This window comes from Ursus maritimus, unplaced genomic scaffold (assembly GCF_017311325.1).
Source record: "Ursus maritimus isolate PB19 unplaced genomic scaffold, ASM1731132v1 scaffold_23, whole genome shotgun sequence".
NCBI lineage: Eukaryota > Metazoa > Chordata > Mammalia > Carnivora > Ursidae > Ursus > Ursus maritimus.
In genome coordinates, this window is record NW_024424786.1 from 6,605,118 (window position 1) to 6,629,134 (window position 24,017).

At 46.0% G+C, this 24,017-nt stretch overlaps 1 protein-coding gene across 6 annotated transcripts in view; it reads right to left on the reverse strand.

The window, feature by feature from the left end:
• SERGEF (secretion regulating guanine nucleotide exchange factor) overlaps positions 1-24,017 on the reverse strand; it is a 217,453-nt gene that overhangs the window by 82,308 nt on the left and 111,128 nt on the right. For all 6 annotated transcript variants that reach the window (XR_005837067.1, XR_005837068.1, XR_005837066.1 and 3 more), the window contains one exon: positions 2,044-2,080. Coding sequence is in view for 3 of the 6 variants with exons in the window: in XM_040638873.1 (XP_040494807.1) it covers positions 2,044-2,080 (37 nt within the window). In the remaining 3 variants the exon portion in view is untranslated. The remainder of the gene's footprint in view (positions 1-2,043; positions 2,081-24,017) is intronic.

Here is a 24,017-nt window from a genome sequence, read left to right on the forward strand (position 1 = left end):
TGCAACCAAGCACTCGACAGAGTGTGAGCCAAGACGAGGGCACTGAGGACAAAACAGAAAAGAACAGGTCCACCCTCCAGGAGCTCACCGGCACACCTTGCTCTCCGTGGGCTCTGATGTTCTCCTCACTTGGGTAATGCTGGACGCCTTTCCAGAATGTTATCGTTTCTCTCTCCCAAGTAACAACAACTTCACTAGAACAGTTACCCTAACAAGCCGTTCTCCCCTCTCCCCACCTGACCAAGAGAAATGAGAAGCAAACAGAATTATACACACACACACACACACACACACACACACACACACGTTTCTCTCACACCCCCTACATACCAGGTATCTCACATACATTAATCCTCCCAGCAATCCTGCAAAGTGGAATTCTCTCTGTGACGGACATGAGGGGGGACATGGAAGCTCAAACAGAGATGGAGCTAGTGTGAACCAAGATTGTCTGCCTGCAGTCTTTGCTCTTTCTGCAGCCCTAGGCTGCCTCCGTCAGCTCATCCCGCCACCCTGCTAGCTCTGGCCCCTCCTTCATCTGGATTGTGTTCTTTCATGTATTTAGATACCCTGCAATCTTCCTGTTTGTCCTGGGCGCAGAGGGAGCCAACCTCTCTCCTAGACCAGGGAAAGCAGCGGCGGCAGCATCCTAGGCACCACCTCGGATTCTCTGATTAGCTTGTCTGAATTACACCCAGGCTGGAGCAGTTCCGGTATAAAGGATCTGGTGCGGCTGCAAAGCATGCAGCTTTGCCGTTACATTTTCTCGCTCCTTCTCTGACTCCAGCCCAGTTTACTCCCCACCCCCTCTGCTGGCTGGCAGCCTACCTCCTCAGCTGTCCTTGGTTCTGCCTCATTGCACATCACGTTCGGGCCTACAAAGTAGTGCTTCAAACTGCTGCCATGGCAGGCGGCTGAGCCAGTCTCAGCCCAATTCAGAAAACAGTGCTCGAGTCTCTGCCGAGTACCAGTCACTGCTCTGTGTGCTGCAAATAGGCAGGAAACAAAAGGAAAACGCAGGGGTCTTGCCCTTCAGGAGCTGAGTCAGAGGCTGGGAGAGAAGTAGCCAGGAACAGAAATCACCAGCAGAAGGCAGGCAGGGATGGGTTTGTGATCGGACCCTAAAACATCAGAGCAGGAGGAAACTTTGATTTTCTCTTTTAACCCCTCCATTTGACAGATGGGGAGCTAAAGCCCAGAGGAGGACAATTAGAACAAATATCACATAATAACAGTGAACACTTTTAAAACCCTCACTAGGAGCTAAGCACTGTTCTAAGTGCTTTAAATATATTAACTCCTGGAACCCTCACAACAACCCTAGAGGGTAGGCGCTACTGCCCTCCCATGGAGGGCCTCAGTACCTTGTCCAAGTTCACACAACTAGAAAGTGGAAGCCTGTATTGAACCCAGGCAGTCGGGCCCTATACTCGTGTCTCTTGATTGTGTTGTGATACGGAGATTAGTCTACCTGGAGAAGTAACGAGGAAGCTTCTTGAAGGAATTACTCATAGGCCTAATTATAAAAACAGTGAACCCTTGGTTATCCAGAATCAATTAAGAGGAAACCTCAATCAATCAGAAGGTTGGCTTCATCTGGGAGCTCCTGAGTGACACAGAATACAAGGCAGTGAGGGGCAGTGAGCAGAGCCCCATATTTCCAAAGAAAGAGGAAAGAACTTGGAGCAAGGGATTTATTCAGAGAAACAAGAGCAGCCCAATCCTCTTCCCCCTTTATATCTGGATTTCTACACATGATGTGCCTGGTCTGTAAAATCTTTAACATCTTCAAATGCCACTGCCGGGGGCAGGGAAGCCAGCTTAGGTACCTTAAAAAGACACTCAATGATGTGGATAGAAATTTTTAGAAAAGGGGCTTCTAGTAAAGCCTTGGGCAATCAAAGACTTCCATTTTCTAGAATCTCCCCCAACATGTACACACGCATACACAGGCACCCCGGCCTTTGGTTAACCAAAAGTCTTCTCTAACTCTGCCACAGGAGTTTCAGAACACACACAGTTATCAGTATACTAATTACTTACCAATCACTGCCAGATTATGCTCTGAGCCACAAGAGACCTATAAAAGAAAAAAAAATAAGTTATATTAGAGAAAGAAAACTCCTTGTCCAAGGAAAAGTGCTTGATTTTTTCTCATCTGCTCAATGTCCCTTTCACCCTCCAGCCTCACAAAGAACACGACATGTACTCTCATACCTCTGGGCCTTTGCACATGTGGCTCCTCTGTTTGGAATGCCCTCTCCTCAACTGCCTAGAAAACTTCCACTCATCTTTTAAAGGCTCAATGTGTCCACTGAGACTCTTTTGCTTCTAGGCAGACTCAAGCACTCCCATCATTATGCAACTTATCTGTACCCCTTCATTATGTGACTTATCTGTACCCCATCATAGCAATTCTCTTGGTGCCTTTTACACCTGCCCCTGTCTCTCACTAGACTGTGTGTGTCCTGAGAACGAGCCTGAGTCTCATTCACTTCTGGATTGTACAAGGGCTGGGACTCAGTTAACACCTGCTAAGTGAGAGAATGAATGAAAAAACCAAGTTCATAAAAGAAAAACTACCTACTACATAAGAGACAAAGAATCATTTGGGGTTCTGAATCTAGTGTTTTCACCCAGCGAGCAGCACTTCCTGCCTTTTAGTCTCTACTCGTCCCAGCCCCTACCAGGAGGAAGTGGGAATATAAAAGCTGAAGTGCTTCCCCAGGTACTAATTAAAAGAAATTCTGTACCCTGGAGAAGCATCCTGTGACCTTTATCAGGATGCTCACTTCAGCTCCTGGCAAGAGGAAGGCTTCAGGTCCCCACGGAACATCAGTGCTGGAGGGGCCCTGGAGATCATCTAGTCCGATCTTTCTACATTGTAAGGAGACAACAGAGGCTTGGTAAGAGGAAATAACTTGCCTCAGGTGCCGGAGCAAGTGTGCATCAAAACAAGGACTAGAGCACCCCCGATTCTCCTGAGGCTCATGCTAGTTCCTTTCTTGAGGCTGTAGCTTCTCACCCCTTGCCAGTGAAAACCACTCGGAAGTGATATTCAGAGGTCATTAGCACGGGCCCCTGACAGTCAAGGTAACAGGCTCAAAGGCATTTGAATATCAGAGGCCTAATAACACACTGGTAGGTGAGAAGGGTCAGCAAAGCTTCTGAGACTTTTATCTTTGTGAAAGCTGTGTGCTCCAGATCCCAGTTTCTAGAGGAAACGGAGATACCCGCACTTAGGTGAACTCCCTGACAGTATCAGGCAAAGAAGCACCTGCATATTTTGCCCCAGTCCATCTTTCCAGGTGTCTAGTCTCTGAACGCTCTTGAGGCAGGCTCAGTGCCTGATTTATCTGAGAGGCCCCCCACCCCCGCCCAGGACTATACACACAGCACAAGTTCACTATATGCCTCCTGGTGACACTTGGGCCGGGTCCCAAGGTTCTGTCAAAGGAAGCTGCTTAGATTGAGGAACTGGAAAATACTTAGATGTCTAGAGTAGGGGAATGCTTATGTAAATTATGGTGGAACCATCTGATGGACTACTATGTAGCCTTGAAAAGTAATGTTTACAATAAAGAAAAATGCTCATGATATCTTATGAACTGAAAAATCTCAGGAAAAACTGTATATGTAATACGATCTCGGCTCTATAATAAAACACAAACAAAAGACTGGAAGAAGATACATCAAAAGTTCATAGTGATAGCCTCGGGGCTAGGAATGAGGTATAAGTACGGTTTTCCCTTTTGCTTTTTCTATACTTCTCTCTAAATCTTATATAGTAACCTTATCATCAGAGAAAAATTTATTAAAAATAAATATAATGTACCTACTACAAAGGCAAAATAACAAATGGCTATAAAATAAATATGCTATAAAATCTGATATGTTCTGAAGTTGTGGGGGAAAAGATTTGAAGGAACTATAACTAATAATGGATGGTAGTTGCATCGTGATGGTAGGATTGTAAGATACTCTTTCTTCTAGTCTCTGTTTTTCAGTCTTTATGACGTGTAGCAGTCGTGGTGGGGGCAGCAATAACAGCGGGAATCAGAGTCACCATATATTGAGGATGTACAAAAGCCAAGCAGCACGCCAAGGCACTCTGTCAACACAATCTCATCTTAATCGTCCCAACAATCTTTTCAGGGACATTTGTGCTCATTTTAGAGATAAGAAAACTGAGGCCCTCAGTGCATTAAATAACTTTCACAGCTAGCTATGTGGCAGCAGCAGACCTAAAACCAGGTCTGCCTGATCTCCAAGCTGATGTTCCATACCACTAGATGTTACCTTTGTTTTTAAAAAATAAAGTTATTTCATTTTAAACTGCAGACAGAGAAAGGGCCCGCCTCGGCCCGCCGGGGTTCATCCTGGGGCTGCAGACTACAGAGCTGTCCAACCTGGAGGACCAGGGCTTGCAGAAACAACCCAGTGACCAATGCCACTATCAGGCGCAGATGCTGCCCTGAATTAATGAGCGAGGCGCTGATGAATGGAGTTTGTCAAGGCAATGCAGAGCTCGAAGCTCAAAGCTCCCTGCTGCTTCTTGCTGTCTGTGTACTGGCACACAGATCAGGAGACTGAACACCACAGGCCACAGAATCGCAGGGTTACACTCCTTCAACAAGATCGCATCAATGACCATTTGCTTCATATAGCTCTTGTCAGCATCTACCCACTGCCCAGCTGCAGGCAGCTTTCTAGAAGACTCTGTTAATAATGGAAGCATGCCCAGGAGAAAAAGATTCAGAGCCAGGAAGCCAGGTGAGTCCTAGGTCCTCTGCTCTCTGGCTCTGAGACCTTTGGCAAGATATTTAACTGCTAGGGCCTCGGTGTTCTCAGGTGTAACAAGCAGATAATAGTGTCAACCCATCTACCTCACAGAATTGCTACAGGACAAACGAGACAATCCATCCCCTCACGGCCATTTGTCTTACCTTCCTTACATATAAATCTGAATGTCACGCCCCTATATGAAGCCCTTCACGGGCTCCCCGCGGTGGCTTTCAAGGCCTGCATGAGTAGGTCCCTATTTAGCTCTCTGGCCTCACTTCTTCTCTCTGCTACTCATGAACCCTCAACCCAAATAACATAGTCTTTTTTTTTTTCCATTCACACTACATTATATTTTCTCTAAGAACATAAGGCAATTTCGGGCTTTTACGAATGCTATTTTCCTTGACTTGAATTCCCTTTCTCCCATTGTCTACCTAGCTAAATCCTTTAAGATATTGCCCAAACATCACCTCCTGGTAAAGACTTCCCTGACTCTGGAAGCAGAGCCAGCTGCTCCACCCTACCTACTCCCAGCACTACGCATCACGGCCTCATCACACAGGAGATGTCTATTTATGAAGTGTGCCTGTGTGAAGCCCCTCTGTCCCTCAGACGCACAGCAGAGCGCCTCCCCAGGCAAGTCTCTGTCACACAGCCCAAGGACACAGGGCATGAAGTTGGGAGGGAGGATCCAGAAGAGCGAGATGATCCCAAAACAAGAGTGAGTAGTGGTGCGGCCACTCCAGCCCGACAGGAGCCAGGCACTGAGATGCACAGTGAGGGCAGGAAGGGAACGGGGCTACAAGACCACGGTGTTGAAGTGACGGGAGCCTGAGCAGCGACAGTAGGACTGTTTCAGGAACTCCAGCATGGCAAAGCACAGCAGACCAGCAAGGGAGATCAGTCCTGGGAGACGGGAGTCCCACTACAGAGGAAGTAGGTTCCAGCTTGCTGATTGGGACCTTCAAGAAAAGAGGGCACACCTCCCCACAGGTGAGGGGAACAAAAGTGGCTGTGGCAACCTGTCTGACTCGGTGCTGCTCAAACACTACCAGGGTCTGCTCTGTTCAGGCCCCTTGGCCACAGGAGGCAGAGCTACAGAAAACAAGATCTCCCAGTGAGCCTCCCGCCAGGCTAGACTCCATCAGTTCTTATGAAGAGAGTCACAACTCCCGTGGGGGCTGGATTCCACTAAGTACAGTTGGGCAGGGATGAACTGGCTCGTAGCAGATGCCCAGAGAACATGGGCTCGCTTCAGCAGCACAAAGACTAAAATCAGAACAATACAAGAGCAGACGCCCAGAGAATATATGCTGAATGCATTAATGGGTTAAATGAATGAATAACTAAATGAACAAGCAAAAATTAGATGAATGTGAAAACACCTGCCGAATGCTACATGTGAGTACTCCAGCTCTGGGCAGTACTGTCGCACTATTTCTAAAAACAGGTGACTGTCCCTTCCTGAGTCTTATGGCCAGCCACCTGACTGCTTTGCCTGCATTATTTACTTACAGCAGCATTAGCAGGTAGATTCTTGTGTTACAACTGTTCTTACAAATGGGGTGATTGGGGTTCAAAAAGTACAGTAACTTGCCCAGTCTCTTACAGCTGGTGGGGGCACAGGAGTCTAAGATCTTTCAGATTCAACTTTTCTGTCCTCCCAATCGTTTTAACCTTCCTATTGGCAAACAGGAGGGAAAGAAACCGACCACCCAGTTCCAGTTCCCTATACCTGGAAACCATGTGCCTAGTAGCAAGGGGTCTTAAGCTGGGGCAGCCCTAGACTTACAAGGCCCAAACATCCTCCTGGGGCTAGGAGCGCCCACCTGCGGACCAATCCAGGAGCTGCTCCGACCGGAGCTTTCTCTTGGGGGAAATGGCTGTAAAGTGGCAACAGGCTTCACCCCTGCCCTCCCTAGTGGGTAACTCCAGCAGATTGTTCAACTCTGAAGGGCGGGGTGGGGGGCAAGCAGGGAAGGTGTTTGAAACGGGGACTCAGGGTAGTAGCACTGAGACCACCAGGAAAGGATGCAGGGCCTGGCCCAGTCATCTTCCTGAGAGCAGCCCCCTGCAGCCCTGGGACCACCCGGGAGCACAGTGGCCTGCGGGGCCTTCTGATTGGTTCCCGCCCTGTGCCAATGGGCCCGTGTGCCCCGCCGATGCTATGGCAACCCGGCGCCTGGCGGAGGCGGGCCATTCCCGGGGACTCGGAGGAGAGATTGAAGCCTGGGCTCTGCGCCGCCGAGAGTCTTTGGCAGGCACCATCGCCTGGAGGAGAAGCGTGTTGGGAGCAGCTCCAGAAAGGCCGCCTCCCGGCGGCGGGGGTTCATAGGGAAGGGAATGGGCGCCTCAGTGCAGCCTTTGCTAGAACTCCGCCCAAACCCCCCCGTTGCCGTGTGTGTAGAACTCAGAGTAGACAACTGCAATTTTCAATTAGAAAAGCAGGCTGGGAAGCTGGGCGTGCTTTACAGGCACACTGCAGTCCGGTCAGCCAATGGAGTTTTACCTTTCGGCTCAGAAATAGCCCCAAATGGGGGTCATGGAGCAGCAGAGAGGCACAAGGTTGCTTGCTTTTGGAAGTACCTAGCCTTGCAAAGATACTTCTAACTCCTTTGTGAGGCTTCAACTTTTCACTGCAGCCTCGATGTCAAAGGAGGCCAAAAAATAAGCCGCTCCATCTGTCCTCCAACTCAAAGTCCCATTGACTGGGTTCCCAAAGAACCCGTTTTCCCTGTAAAGCCAATTCCTTTTTTTTTTTTAACTACATTTTATACATAAGAAGATAAGGCTTAAAGTAGGTTCTATTACCTCCTCAGAGAGATTGGGATGGGGAGGAAGGGAGCTCAAATTTAGTAAATGCCTGGATGCCAGCATGTGGCATAGAATTTCACTCTACCTGCACAGCCCAACATCCTCACACCTACTCTGGGAAGTGGGAATCTGCGTCCCTACTCAGCAGGTCAGCAAACTCAGAGGAGCTAAATCACTGGTACCAGGTCACAAGGGCTATACACCCGAGTCAACTTCGATCCAGAGCCTGTGAGCACCACTACTACACACACTTCTGGTTCTAGTACCAGATCACCCCCATCACTAAGGCTCAAACTCTCAAGTGGCAACTCTATCTCCTCCTACTCTGTCTCCATCCTGTTAGTTCTGCCTTCTCAAAGACTCTCAAATCTATCTCTTGATCTCCAGCTGCTCCATCTTCAGTCCTTTTCACTCCAGCCTGGATTCTTTTTTTTTTTTTTTTTTAAGATTTATTCTATTTATTTTAGAGAGAGAGAGAGACAGTGCTGGAGCAGGGGCAGAAGAGGGAGAGAATTCTCAAGCAGACTCCCTACTGAGCATGGAGCTCCAATACGGGGCTTCGTCCCAGGACCCTGAGATCATGACCTGAGCCAAAACCAAGAGTCAGATGCTCAACCAACTGAGCCACCCAGGCGCCCCCACCCTGGGCTTTTTTAAGAGCCAACTAAATGACTTTAAGCTTTCTTTTGTCATGTCAGAATCTGATTTTTTTTTTTTTAATTTGGAAGTTCTCAGTCTCAAAGCCTCCTAACTTCCTACCACACCTGATCTCTCTCTTTTCTTTGCTACATAGAAATCTATTAACCCATCAACACAAGTAGCTTCTTTGTCCCTGGGAAATCTGTTTCCCCACTTTTGTACCTTTATTTGCACCTCTCTCCCTTCTCATATCATTATGAACCCAACCAACCCAACATGACTCAGTTCCAAACCCACTGCCTTGAGGCAGCCTCCCAGATCTTCTCTCAAATCCTACCATTTGCCTTGGCTAAAGTTTACTTTTGTCAACTTTCCTTTGTACTATTAATAATTTGGGCACTAGGGGCGCCTGGGTGGCACAGCGGTTAAGCATCTGCCTTCGGCTCAGGGCGTGATCCCGGAGTTCTGGGATCGAGCCCCACATCAGGACTCCTCTGCTATGAGCCTGCTTCTTCCTCTCCCACTCCCCCTGCTTGTGTTCCCTCTCTCGCTGGCTGTCTCTATCTCTGTCGAATAAATAAATAAAAATCTTTAAAAAAAATAATAATAATTTGGGCACTAGGGTAGGGCATGTCTCCCCAGTCAGTGTGGGGTAGGAGTTATGGAACCAGAAGACCTGGATGTGAGTCCTGGCCCTGCCACTTCCTGGTCATGTAGCCTTGGGCAAATCTCTTTGCCTCTCTGGACTTCAGTTCCCTCATCTTTAAAACGGAATAGTAACAACCAAACAGATCTCATACATACTAAAACCTGTTCATGCCCCGCCCCCAAACTATAGAATAAAATTTACTTTGAGCTTGACACTGCTCTGCACATACATGTCCACAATATATAAAAATATATAATTTAGGAACATATAAAAGGAACTGGCATAGCTTCATTTCCCTTTCCAACAGAGTTTCTCTATTGGCAAAAAAGGAGAGCGCTTAAGAAATGTCTGCTGAATTGGAATATAATATACACAATTAAGCTAGCAGACACTCAGAATGCTTGCTATCCCCACTTTAAGGGAATTCCTTTCTCTTAAGTTGCCATGTTGATACCAGGAACTCCTGTTTCCTGTGGTCAACCTAACTGGTGTGGATGGACTATGGATGGACACCTGTCTCAGAGCACGTTAACATATAGATTGGCTATAGCCTGTGAAGTGGCCTAATGGGAAACTTCTCCCTGCAAGGGGTTAGCGGGAGTGAGTCCTCTAGTTGGTAGCTGGAGCAGTGGCTGGAAGAAACAGACACAAGGTCAATGTAAGAAGCAGTTACAGGCAGAAGAGCCAGGACAGCAGGAACAATCAAAGTAGAGAAGAGTAGGTAAGTCGCTAGAATGTGAGATTTCTTGATTCTATTGCTGAGGGCATAAGAAGGTCTAGGTTTGGGGGGTGGCTTGTGTTCTAAATGACATTCTAGTTGTTCTTTTACGGGATATTCTCTTTACCTATTTTCCCTACTTAAACTCATTCTTACAATACTTAAAGTAACCTGAGACTACCTCTGATCTTTACTAAAAGCACCTAATGCAGTAATGCATCTAGACTTCAGGAAAGGCCCACCATTAAGTTACCCTTGAGAACCACCATTAAGTCTACCCTTGAGAACAGCATGCAACCATGTGAGCCAAACAACCAACCTAAAATACAGGTAATTAACAGAATCAGGCCAGTTAAACATCCTACAGCATCTTTCTCAAAAACAATTGAACTCTTGCCCAATAATAGCCAAGACAAGCTGAAATTTAAAAAGACTGCCAATACCAAGTGCGGGTGAGGATGTGGAATAACTGGAAAACTCTTACATTGCCATAAACTCAACAACTGCTTTGAAAAACTATTTGGCATTATCTACCAAAGCTAAACACAGAGATAGATACATAGATGCCAGGAGACCCAGGTACCCAAAATGAATGATTACTTCACTCCATCCAAACACATGTATAAGAATCTTCATAGCAGTTTTATTCATAATAAAATAAAAACATAAAATTAGCCAAATATTCATTATCAGAATGGATAAGGTGTGGTATTCAGAATACTTTATAACAATGGGGGAAAAAACTGCTATGCACAACATGGATAAATCTTCAAGAATCTTGGTGAACAAAAGAAACCAGACACAGAAGGGTAAACAGTGTGTGACTCTACTTACATGAAGCTGAAAAATAGGCAAACCGTACTTCAAATAAATGATATAACTGTTCTGAAAGGGGGGGGAAGTAACCAATCCTAGTAACTTTTTTTAAAAGATTTATTGATTTTGAGAGAGAGAAAGAGAGCATGTGCCTGTGTGTGCATGTGAGTGAGCAGGAGGGGGGGGCAGAGGGAGAGGGAGAGAATCCCAAGCAGACTCCCCACTGAGCTGGGAGTCCCACAGGGTGTGAGTAGCCTCGATTCCAGGACCCTGAGATCACGACCTCAGCTGAAATCAAGAGACGGACACTTAACTGACTCAGCCACCCAGGCGCACCCCCTAGTAACTTTTTTTTTTCTTTTTTAAGATTTTATTTTTATTTATTTGAAGAGAAAGAGACAGCCTTCGAGAGAGGGAACACAAGCAGGGGGAGTGGGAGAGGAAGAAGCAGGCTCCCAGCGGAGGAGCCTGATGTGGGGCTCGATCCCAGAACGCCGGGATCACGCCCTGAGCCGAAGGCAGACGTTTAACGACTGCACCACCCAGGCGCCCCGCACCCCCTAGTAACTTTTAAACAAAGTTCTTTGACTAAATAACTTCCATGTAAAAATAAAACAAAACAAAACTGTAAAAAAATCTTTAACTTTACCTAGTGGATTCTTTTTTTTTTTTCCATAGTAGTACACATGTATCAATTCTGAAAGTATTTTGTATGTATTGTAGGACTGTGCAACTGAGGAAATATGCTAATGGCTCTGGGAGCCAGAGGTTTCACTGTAGACAAAGGAAACACTAATATGGAATAAAGGATGGCAAAGAGGAACACTGTGGACATTGGATTTGAATGAGAGGTATCAGTGTGAACTCATAGTTTCACACACACACACACACATACACACACACACACACAGGCGGAGTTCAACCAATATGAAATTTCCTAGAAGCAAGGACACCTTAGCAGCAATGTGTTCACTTGGTGACCAATTTTGTCTTTTAAAAATATTTGACTAAGAGGAATCAGAGCTCCTTGGAGAAATGGCTGATTCCAGGATTGGGACAGGAAAAGAACTATTTGAGCCTGGAACATCTATTTGTGCCAGGAAGTAAGGAAGTGATCAAAAGATGACAGGGAAATGTCAAAAGGATACCAGGTTTTCCTGAAGGGTTTTCCACTGGCTAAATCAGGGGGAATTTGAATATCAGAATGAATAATGACAGTAGTAGATTATGACTCATTGAATAAAATAAAAATTCATAAGTACTTCCTGAATAATAAATAAATAGGGGAACAGGGGAAGCTCTTCCTTAGAGTACAATGTGGAAAGTAATAAATGTAAAAGGAATAATTGAGAAAATAATTTTGCAATAATAATAGTTAATTCAAGCAAGAATCACGAATGCATGTTGAAATTACTGGGCAAAAGCCTGAAGAGGAACAGAATGCTTACACGGTTTCAGAGTATCTCTTCACAGATCATTTCTTAATTACAAAGGAGAAATGGTAACTCTGTAGCAGAGAAAGGAGGCAGACACCACCTTACCCAAGCCATCTAAGTCAGCATCACTGACAATGGGATAAACTGACATCGGTTCCCTCTTCGTGCAATGCATTAAAGACACAATATCACTTATTTAGCATTCCTGCCCAAAGTGCCTCTGTGAAATGCAATCACGAGGGAAAATCACATAAAACCAAATTGAGGGCCATTATACAAAACAACTGTCCTGTACTCTTAAGAAATATCAATGTCATAAATGATAAAGACAAGCTATTCCAGATTAAAGGAAGCAAAAAGACATGACAACTAAATGCAGTATATGATGCTGGGCTGGGTCCTGGACCAACGTGAGAAACTGCCATCAAAGATATCATTGAGACAACTGGAGAAACATGAAGATGCTCTGTGCATTAGATAACACTATTCTATCAATGTTAAATCTTCAGAAAAGAAAGAGACAGAGGAGACAAATGCACACATGGGGTAAACCGTGACTCGAACCAATGTTCCTTCAGCAAGAAACCCACAGGCACACGGAAAGAGAACTAAATCTCATCCTCAGCCTCTGTCACACTGAGGGAGGCAGAGAAACGGTCTGGGTGCTAGCTCTGGTCTTAGCTCTGGCCTGGAACGCTGCAGCAGCTTCCCTGGTACTCCTCCCCTCTCCTCTCTCTCCCTGTTCTTCCTAAAGTACCTTAGGACTATTTTGCTCCCCATTGCCCAAGCCCAAACTCCTCTGTCTAGGACTGAAGATCCTCCGTGGTCTGGACCTACTGTGGTCCTCCAGCCTCTCTCCCCAGTAGAATCAGCCACAAATACTTGTATGTCTGCACCTCTTCAACCCCCCAGCACAGCATCCTACCCCCCCCCCATGCCCGGACTCCTCATCATGCCCAGCTCATGCTGCCCAGTTGGGGCAGGGAACCTTCACCACTCATCCTTGGGAAGGAGGGAGAGAGGGGGAAAGGAGAACGAAAGGGACTGCTAACATTTATTTATTTTTTTTAAGATTTTATTTATTTATTCGACAGAGATAGAGACAGCCAGCGAGAGAGGGAACACAAGCAGGGGGAGTGGGAGAGGAAGAAGCAGGCTCATAGCGGAGGAGCCTGATGTGGGGCTCGATCCCAGAACGCCGGGATCACGCCCTGAGCCGAAGGCAGATGCTTAACCGCTGTGCCACCCAGGCGCCCCGGGACTGCTAACATTTAGTAACTACTAAATCCCATTCTAGGCACTTTATGTGAATTAACTCGTTATGCCTTCATTTGATTGATTAACTGAGGAACAGATTGGTTAAACACTTTGACTAAAAACATACAGCTAGTAAGTGGCCAGGCCACATCAGAAGTAACTGCTTCCTCCTCTGGACTCTGCTACAGAAATAGCACTTATTCCTCCTATTATTAAGTGGTTCACATGTTTGTCCCTTCCCAGATTACACGGATTATAACTTTCTTAGGACTGTGTCTCATTAATTTCTTTGCTCAGTGGCTCACACAGTGCCCTGCACATAGTCAGTCCTAATCATATGATTGTAGAAGTCACTCATCCATGTACCTCCCTCCCACAGCTCTTGGCTCTGAGTCCAGCACAGAGTAGGTACTCAGGAAATGCTAGATGAATGACACTGGATTTATCCTTGAATTTCCTCAGCTCCTTAGCAGAGTCCCCTAAATGCCTGGAGCTCTGTAAGTAACAGTTGAATTCAGAAACTAGATTATTCTTCAGATGCTCAGAATTTGAGTCAGTGGATAAACAGAACTGCCTCCCAGGACAAGGCAGGTAGATGCCACCAGGCCTGAGGGAAAGCCCTGGGTTATCCCCCAGGGTGGGAACAGTAAGTAAGTGAACCCCCTGGTATGTGAGGGGAGATAGCACAGACCCTCCTATCCTTATTCTATCCCCAATAATAGTAACAGTAAAAAAACAAGCCACCAGGCTGACCCTGACCCATTTGTATACAAGGCCCAAGAATGTTCCCCTTTGCCGTAGCTACACAGCAGAGCCTGCTGGGCCATCGCCCGGCATGGGGCAGGAGCACCTGAACGTGGCCCCGGACCAAGAGGCCAGGTGGGGCTCCTCACAGAATGGATCCCTTTTGCTTTTTTGATTAGAAAAAAACAAAATAAAACCTAGAGGCCCATATTCTAAAGCATTATTCTTTCTGGGACTAAAAAGTCAAGAATGCAGATAAGATGTGACAGAGAGATCAAAGCTTATCGTAACAAGCGTGTGCACCGTAACAATGAGCACGGCATGGCCAATGACGATTGAATCTGCTGCAACTGGGGCCATGTGACCCAGCCAGCCAGACTTCCTCCCCAAGCGCAGCCCCACGAGTCAGCAGTCTGATGAGTGCTGCTGGCCTGTCCCCAGGGCAGCCTGCTAGAGTCTCACTGCCTTCCCTCCAGTTCCCATCCGAGTGACCGTCAGAGGTGCCGTCTTGATCTACGATGTGACTGCAACTCTCATGGTTCAAGACAAAGTTGAGGGTTTTCAGGTTCTGTGCAGGGCTACACCCCCAAATAATTTTTAAATAAAGTGTGTTCATATATTTTCAGATTATAAACGTAATAATATACAGTTATGGCAAAAAATATATATAATGAGGAAAACTTTAAAACACCTATAACCTCACCACCTACTATTAACACATGGTGTGTTTCCTTCCAATCTTTTCCCTACCAATATTTGTGCATTAATAAAATATATGTAATCTCAGAAACACAGTTGGGGTCATGCTATATATTCAGTTTTCTATCATGACTTTTGTACTTAACATAATGTTGTTTCCTATGTCATTACTTTTAATGAAATTGTCATTTTACAGCTTTAAAGCATCACAGAAATGTACCCTAAACCCTAATTTCATTATTTCCCTACTGTTGGATACTCAGATTGCTTTTAATATTTTGCCATTATAAATTATGTTGTGATGAACATTCTGGAACAAAAATCTTAGCCTACATCTCTGATTATTTCCTTGGCATAAATTTTCTAAAGTAGAATTATTGAATAAAGGACTGTAAACCTCTGTAAGGCACTTATACGATTCAGGCAGTACATTTTATTAGGGCCATGGACAAAATAGATCGCATGCAGCAGAAAAAGAACAAAATGAGGAAAGGGTAACAATATGGGAGTAATAATACTGGCTAACATATATTGGGTGTCTTTGTGACAGGGAAGGTGCTTAAGAGCTTTGCATGCATTAGCTCATGTAATCTGTGGATTAATCCTATAAAGTATGCGTAGATAAGGAAACCAAGGTTCAGAGACGTTACCTGGTCCAACATCACAGTTAGTAGGTGGCATAGCTGAATTTCAATCCAATTACGTGTGCGATTCCAGAAGAGTATACTTACTGTTCCACTGCAACATGTCATGTAAAAAGTAAAGTGGGGAAATGAGTGTTTTCAATCTGGAGAAGAGAAAATTTGGAGGGTACAAGGGCCACAGCACAGGGAGAAGGGGAATCAGATTGCAGAATGAGATGGCAGAATGAGGATCAACGGATAGAAATGTTTAAACTGTCAAAATACACCTTAACATCGGAAAGGCCATTCTAAAAATGAAAATCTACCAAAAATGGAAGGGCCTCCAGGAATTTGGCCTCCAGGTGGGCCAAATTTAGTCATTCAGACCGTTTAGAAACAGAGTTTCGCCAGCTGATGGCAGAAGAATCCATCAAGATTTGAAGTACAACAAGAATCAGAGGCACTGTAGCTGGTTCTGAAGGTAGAGGGGCTGTATGCAAGGACTCTAGCAGCACTAACTGCTGAGAACAGCCTCCGGCCAACAACCGGCAAGGAAACGGCCCTCAGTCCTACAGCCAATGAGCTGAATGAGTTTACAAGCAGATCCTTCTCAGAGTCTCCAGATTAAGAATCCAGCTCAGCTGATGTGTTGATTTTGGCTTTGTGAGATCCCAAGCAGAAAGCCTGACTTAGCCCGCCCAGACTTCTGACCTATAGAACTATGAGGTAATAAAGAGATGCTATTTTAAGCCGCTGAGTTTGTGATAATGGGTTATGCAGCAGAAAACTAATACAACAGGTAAATGGATAGACTGCAGTCTATCATATAATGGGATACTACTCAATAAAAAGGGACCATCTACTGATCCACATAACACGGATGAATCTCAAACACAGTGTGCTGAATGAAAGAAACCAGATACAAAACAGTACATACTATATGATTCCATTAATATGAAACTCTAGGAAAAACAAATCTGATTTATAGTGATAGAAAGCAGATAGACAAATCGAATTTATAGTATACGAAGGCTGGGGGTGGGGTCGGTGGGCGGGCTGGTCCCATCTCCTTCCCATCTGACTTTTCGGCCTCACCTGCACCCTCAGTCCAGTATTGGAGTGAAGGAGGCCCGTTCACTTCTTTCCCTGCCACTCTAACAAGACAGAAGACCCCATTAGCCCCTAATGTGGGTAAAATGTTCTATCGAAAGCACAATCTGAAACTTTAAAACACACATTCCAAAGGGGAGTAATCAAGTTTTCAAAAAGCTATGCCACAGGGGTTCCTGGGTGGCTCAGTTGGTTAAGCATCTGCCTTTGGCTCAGGTCATGATCCCAGGGTCCTGGGATCGAGCCCCGCATTGGGCTCCCTGCTCAGGTGGAGCCCATTTCTGCCGTTCCCCCTCCGCCTGCTTGTTCTCTCTCTCAAACACACAAATAAATAAGCTCTGCTATAGATTTCTCTTGTCAAGTCCCTTTTAACAATGTGTCCCATTTATAGAGGGGCCATACTGAGAGAGTTGAGTATTCCCAATAATTTAACACTTATAAAAACCATTTTAAATAAGTAGCAGACAGCAATGGTGACGGAGGAACTCGGGAATCTGGCCCTGACTTCGAGCAAAACGGAGGGCAAGTATTTCTGAATGAGCTACTTGTTCCAGCAGCTCTAGTGTGAAGCTGTAAACACAGCCGCCGCCCTCGGCCACCAGCAGCAGCAGGCTCTCCATCACAGACTGTCAGGAGGCTGCTGCAGAAGCCCAGGTCAAGGCAGGCTTCACCTCTGCTCCTATTGCCTATTCGGTCTGTGAACTTGGCCAAATTACTAAGACTGCGTAAGCCTCAATTTCCTCATCTGCATAGCTGGAATTAAAGCAATAATCTCACACGGCTATCATGAGGATTGAATTCAATGGCCTATATTTAGTACCTTGGACAAAGTAGACACTTCTATGCTAACTCACTTGCCCCTTTGTCCTCCTGGAGATCCGATGGCCCAGAGAAACAAGAGGGGAAGTGGGAAATTGTTGAAGCAAGGAAGCAATCTTTTTTCCCAGACCTCTTTTATCCTCCATCAAAGAAAAAAAAATTAGAAGAGGAAACCAACTCTTCCAAAATTTTCTGAACTTGATTCTCTCTAAATGTGTGAGCTATGATAACTTATGAGCAAACACACATTTTTATATTCATCAACCAGCAACAATTTTAGACATCTATGGGGCACTTTAAAAGCACTGCATTTATTTCCATATTAATCAAAAACAGTCCTAAACAATGGCTTTTTTCCCTTTTACAATTTCAAATTTTCCATCAGTAATAATATAATTCAACATTGATTGTGTGCTATGTGCCAAGTACAATGCTAAGAGTCTTTATTCTTAATACCAGAAAACATCCATCTTAGTATTGGTATCATTTGGAATACATTTGAAAACTTGACCATTCTTTCTAACAGAGGCTACCTCTTTAGAGCAGCTACAAATCACTCTAACTTTCCCATCTGGTATGTGCTACTGTCTTTAAACTGCATTTATTAGTAAAGTAAAATCTACCACTTATTCCCTAATAACTTTTCAGCTTATTGAGTCAGTGGTTCAGTGACCCTACCTGGGGCAGCCTGGCAGGGAAATGCAACATGCTTCTGACCATTCCAAGTGCTGTACCAACCATAAACATTCCCGCAAACATGAACGACTGTTGCGATTATGTCAGTTGTAACCACCAGGTGTTCATCCCACATATTCCAGGTATCGTTATGTGTACGCGGCACATGCTGGGGAATTATTGAGTGGCAGGGATGGTGCATCGGAAATTCAAAGATAAACAAGATCCCTTTGAGGGCTTCATTCAACTGGACCATAAAAGGCACCCAAGAGTTCTCTTAACAAAGAGGAAGGACAGAGGGGATCAGGAATGGTGGCAGTAGTGGTGAAGAGCGCTGAGCACAGAAGTGAAATAAGCAATTTACGGGCACCTGAACAAAACAGAATGAACTACCTCCCATCCCCAGCCCCTCCCACCCCCAAATCTGATTTCCCTCCCGGCCTTCCTCTTTCTATTAGGTGCTGCCACTGCCATCTTCATGGTCACCTCGGAAGCACCCAGGAATCCCCCTCTCACTCATCCCAGTCCTGCCAAGCACCAAGTTCTATAATTCTGTCTCCCTGGTCCTGCTTTCATGCTGCCCCTTTTCTCCATCCCCATTGTCACTGTGCTATTTCAGACCCTCAGAACATCTGTGCTGGACAATTGCAATAGCTTCTAATTATTTCCTTTCTCTGTTGTTTCCCTTCTCTCCAATTCACTGGGTGCCCAAGGTAACCTTTCTAAATCTCAGCTTTCACTAGCAACTCCCCAGCTCAAAACCTGCCAATGGCTCCCCTGTGCCTAGATAGCAAACCATGAGTCTTTTCGTCAGACATTTAAGTCCATCTGTGAACCAAATAACAGCTCTCCTTTGTAGCCTAATAGCCTGCTACATCTCCCCCAACAAGAACTCTGTGTTCCGACCAAAGTGGCCCATTCACTGACGATCTCTTGCACTACCAAGGGCATTTCCCTCTCTGTGCCTTTGTCTATGCTAGTCTCCCCTTTCCTATCCTGGTCTCCAAGCTCCTTTGGTCAAATTACTGCCCATCCTTCACACTCAGTGAAGACCTTCTCCATGAAGTCTTCCCTATCTCCTAGCTGGAAGAAATTTCCACATCCTCAGAATTTCTAGAGCACTGTATCTACAGTTCTTAGGACAACGGCATTTCCATCCATGACAGCTGCGTATGTGCTTGCTCTATCTGTCCTGCCAGCCTAGAGACTTCTAGCTCCTATCTCCCACTCTACCTCTAGTACCAGGTCCACAGCATCACAGAAGAGCACATGATTTTTCTCGGGGCCCCCGTTCCCATATCTGTAATATGAACACAACTCAACCTAACTCACAGGAAAATCAAGGGATTAAAGAAGATAACATATGCAAATTATCAGCACACTGTAGGTAGTCGCCAAATCCCAAACCCCTTTCTTTCTTTTCACATAGCAGAGTACTTCTTGAACAAATAAAAGCTTGCATGCTTTATAGTTTGCAAAGAAAGGTTATTATATTTTTTTCACTGAAGGAAGGAGAGGAGGAAGGAAGGAAGGAACAAATGAGCAAAGAGTCACCAAATATGTAGGAGATGTGAATAGCCCAGTCTGACTGGTATAAACAACTCACACTGGGGCTGCAAGGGTAGAGTTTGAAGGAGCTGGAGTGTTTTGGCCTGGTGGTTTCAGGGCGTTTTAAACTCAAAAGGGGTCAGTGCTTAGACTCTACCAGTCTGCATGACGGATGAAGAACTAAGGACCAGGAGATCACTAAGAGGCCACTACGGTAGTCAGAGGAACAGGGCACGAGCGCCTGGCTGTGGCTGGTGGCAGCCACAAGGGAGCAGACAGGAATGGTCGGATTTGCAAGGCAGGCCCAGGTTAAAAAACGACAGGGTTGGTGAGTGCTGACAGACTGCATGACTGGAGAACTCTGATCAAGCTGCGTCTCAGAGCGCTCCGAGCCTCGGTGACCAGGAGGACAGAACACCTGGGGGAGCGCCTGGGTGGTGCAGTCGTTAGGCATCTGCCCTCTGCTCAGGGCGTGATCCCGGCGTTCCGGGATCGAGTCCCACATCGGGCTCCTCCGCTAGGAGCCTGCTTCTTCCTCTCCCACTCCCCCTGCTTGTGTTCCCTCTCTCGCTGGCTGTCTGTCTCTGTCAAATAAATAAATTAAAAATCTTTAAAAAAAAAAAAAGAAGAAGAAGAACACCTGGGGAACCGAGGGCTCGCTGGGAGGTGGGGAAGATATGCGGGGAGCGGCACATGCAGGAAGAACACAAGTTACTTTTTGTAGTTTGAGGTGGAACGCAGGCAGAGATGAGGAGTTAGTGCGTGGTAGTCCTGAGGGACTGAGAAACCACTTCAGAAACAAACCCAAACCTGCTTTTGTACATGAGGGCCTATAAGGATTCACTGAACAAGAATCACGTAGGACCAAGTGTCCCACACAGTGACTCCAGGAGCCCTCTGAGGAGCAAGATACGCAGGGATGTTCGCCTACCCATCAGACATCACCCACCTGGGAGGAGGTCACTTCTTCTAGGCTGCCCTTCCTTACACTGACAAGGCACAGTGCTGAAAAAACAGGTCCCAAGTTGTATTATGTGCAAACAGAAATTCTCCGAATAAAGGCTTATGTGGACAAGATAAAGTACATTCACAGCCTAAAATCTAGTCTGGCATTAGGATCCAAAATTTATGAGCCAGGTAACCTTGGGTTAGCCACTTAAACTCTCTGGGTCTTGGGTGTTTTATTTCTTAAGTGCAATAACAATATCTCACACGCCAGAAAGAACCAGAAGATTTCAGGAGGTCTCACAGTTCTGAGATCTTTGATTCAGTACTTAGGCTAAATCCTGCAGGTCAAACTCCAATCTCTCCGAAGCCCTGGACAGTGACTCACTGCAGAAGCCTCCATGGTGTGGCGATGTGGAGAAACCTGGCAAAAGCACAGATCAGGGGCAGAGATTCCAACTGCCAGGTCCCTGTCACAAGAAGATACAGCTAGAATATTAAAGCTGGCCCAGGGACAGAAGATAATTAATCTTCAAAGCAATAAAAATATTTAATTCATTCATCTGAGAGAAATGACAAGAGAGAAGATAGATATTTGCTTTTTCGCTCTCTGTTCTGACAAGGTTGCTCTGGATGGATTGTAGAATGTTTAATGAACATTTAATAGAAGAGCCTGAGACGCAAACAAGTAAATGACGATGGGGCCTGGGTGGCAAGCAGTGGAAGCTACAACCGGGGCAGACATTTCCAGAGCAGAGCTTTGGGAAGAGCAGCTCATCTGCAGTAGTTCAGGTGACAACAGAAGTGAGTAGATGGGGATGGATATGCGGGAAATTGCACAGGTGGAACTACCTGAGCTTCCTAACCAGCATCAGAACCCGGAAGTCACCAAAGTAAGCAAGAGGACAGCCAGGGAGAGAGAAGGAAAGGGGAGTCCTTCGGTCTTGTGGCCAGTCTTAAAGGACCAGACAACAGTCATCAGCAGTGAGCACTACAATCCGTCCGTCACCTCAGCCTTACGGCCTTTGCAGGAATGACCACAAAGTACCAGGGCAGTCAGCCCGCATCTGCTCTCTGGCCAAAGCAGGGGGGCGGGGTCTAGCGTCAGGGAAGTGCACTCAGGGAAGTGTTCAGGGGCTGAGAGTAGCAAAGCAAAGCAGGCGAAGAGGAAAAAATGTAGGAACCCCACTGCTTTAGACCCTTTACTGGTTTTGTGTCTCAAAACCAGTAGGGCCAGTGAGGGAGGGCCAGTGAGGACTCCAAGAAACAGAGAAGCATTTCCAATGCTGGAAATGGGATCCTGGGCCACAGCCTGAACCAGTGGAGCAGGGAAGAGGGTGGTCCTCAGGGAAAGGAGCCTGGGTTCTCCAAGCTGCCCTTGGCAACAGCCAACATGAATGGTTGAAGACTAAGGACCACTCCTAAGCATCCTTGACCAAGGAGGCTATGGGCAGGGGTGGACAAGTTCAGGCGAAGACTATCCAGACAGCCTCCATCATGGCCGGGCAGCCACTGTAATTGTAGCCTTGCCTTTTGCCCCCCTCTATGTAACCCTGTAAGGAAGACAGGAGACTTGACAAACTTCAAATTATAATCTCTCTCCAGCTTTTCTCTGTCTATTCCAACCACTTTTATGAACTGTTCAGGTGATGCTCACTCTGGTGACAAGTCCTAGTATGACCCCAAAATGAGAATATATGGAAATTTCTATGAATGTGTCAGCCTCTGGGTAGAAACCTGCCTAAGCATCAAGAAGGATTTCATCTCTCCTTCCCTCCCTTCCCTTCACTCCTTTCTTTCTTTCTGCAAATGCCAACTAGATGCAAGGCCTACTAATTTACAAATGAATATACTTCCAAGACCAGGGAAATTATTTAAAGGCATTTAAAACCGCATACTCTGACCCAAAATAAAATAAGATAAGATAAAGTAAAATAAAATAAGGGAACCTCACTTTGAAGAGGTCTGGATCTGATCTGGCCACCTGACTTCCAGCGCCATCAAAGCTTGATTTCACAGCCAGAATGCCTCATGTCTGCTGCACATGTTCTGCTCACTCCTCTTAGCTCAAGCCACAGACTACTTGACATTTGAATTGTCAGCTGTCTTCCAAAGCATCTTGGCTCTTAAGTTGGCTTTGAAAGACCCTGCGCAAATGGTTCGCTTGATTAGCAAGCTTTGGTATGTCTATCAGCAAACGGGGATACATTTCTGCATTTCAATTGTAACATCAGTACTTGGTCTGAAGACAGAATTCCTCACACTGAATTGAGACCATCCAAAAGATTCGGGGAAAATTACTAGGGAGACTGTTTTATTCCCACCCTCTGATTTCTCCTCAAAAAGGAAAGAGATGGTGCACAGAATTTAAATGGTCTAACAGAAGTTGTCTTTAAAGCAAATTTCAGTAAATTTAAGTATACTTCATTGAAAACAATTTTCAGTCAAAATAAGCCCAATTTTCTCACAAAATAACATAAAAGTACAATGGCCTGGATTTCTGCTACACTCAGCTTTTCTGTCTGTGAGAATCTGAGCCCTCGCTCTGAGGCAAGACCCATTCCTACCAAACGTTCTTGGGGAGGCACCAGCCCTACTGAAAAACCAGTTCTGGCCTGATCTGGCTTGGCCTAGGAAGGAAGGGATATGACTGTCCAGCAGGGATCTGAGTGACTAGGAATCTGATGCCAGCAGGACCCAGGTTCTCTCCTTAACGGTAATTGACAGGTAGAGACCATTGGGCATCTCTGCGTTCACATGAGACGAGTCAGAAAGGAGATGACAGGAATCGAATCCCAAAGGAGGACGTGGATGTTCTGAGAGCCCCATCTGAAACGAGGACAAGTGCGTAACTGGGCATAGTGTGGTTAGAATAGCATTGGGCTGGCCTCTGTTCCAGTCTCTTCCTCTCTGTGCCTTCATTTGCCCATCTATAAAACAAAGAGCTTACGTGAAAAGGTCTGTGGGGCCCAATCAGCTCCAATGTGAGGAGATAGATTCTAGTCCCAGGTGACGGGAGAGGTCTCCAGCCTCCACGAAGCAGTCCTGAGACGAGTGTGGGTAGGCCACCAGTGTCTTCCCCTCATTTATTACTATCTTGACCCAATTCATCACTCAAAGCCTAGCTCGAATGCCACTGCCTTTAAGAAGCTCCCCCTGACCCTTCTGACAAATCGTTCACTCCTCCTCCTAGAAGCCCCTGATTTGTCTTGGTGTTCAGCACTGAGACTTTCGGAGATTAATGCCATATAATTGGGTGGCGGTGGGAGGGGGGACTGGAGAGAAACAAATGGAAACACTGCAACCACTTTCCTCTTCACTGTGTAGAACTCTCAAACCCAGTTCCAGCTTCCTGACAAACCCAGCTCTGGAGAGCCAAGAGCCTCGCTCCATGATTTGGAATACCAATGGCTAAAGATTCCATCTGAACCAGTCTTTGGCTTTTTAATTGAGAAAAATGCCATTCCTGAGCTTTGCAGGTATAAAACCTTTGCAGTTTGGAGAGAAATAGAAGGCAAAATGGCCACAGGAACAATCACCTGCAAAAGTTGGGGGCGGGGTGGGGGGGCTGCAGTGCAGGGCTGGGGGGGCGGGGCGCTCAGTGGCTCAGGCTCTGGGAGACAGTGCCATGCTGTGGCCACCTGCCGCCTGTGCGCCGCCTTCCGCAGCCGCTGCAGGTACAGGAGGCTGTTTCCTGACCCAGTTTTCTTCCCAATCTCTATTTAGCTGTTCGCTAGTGA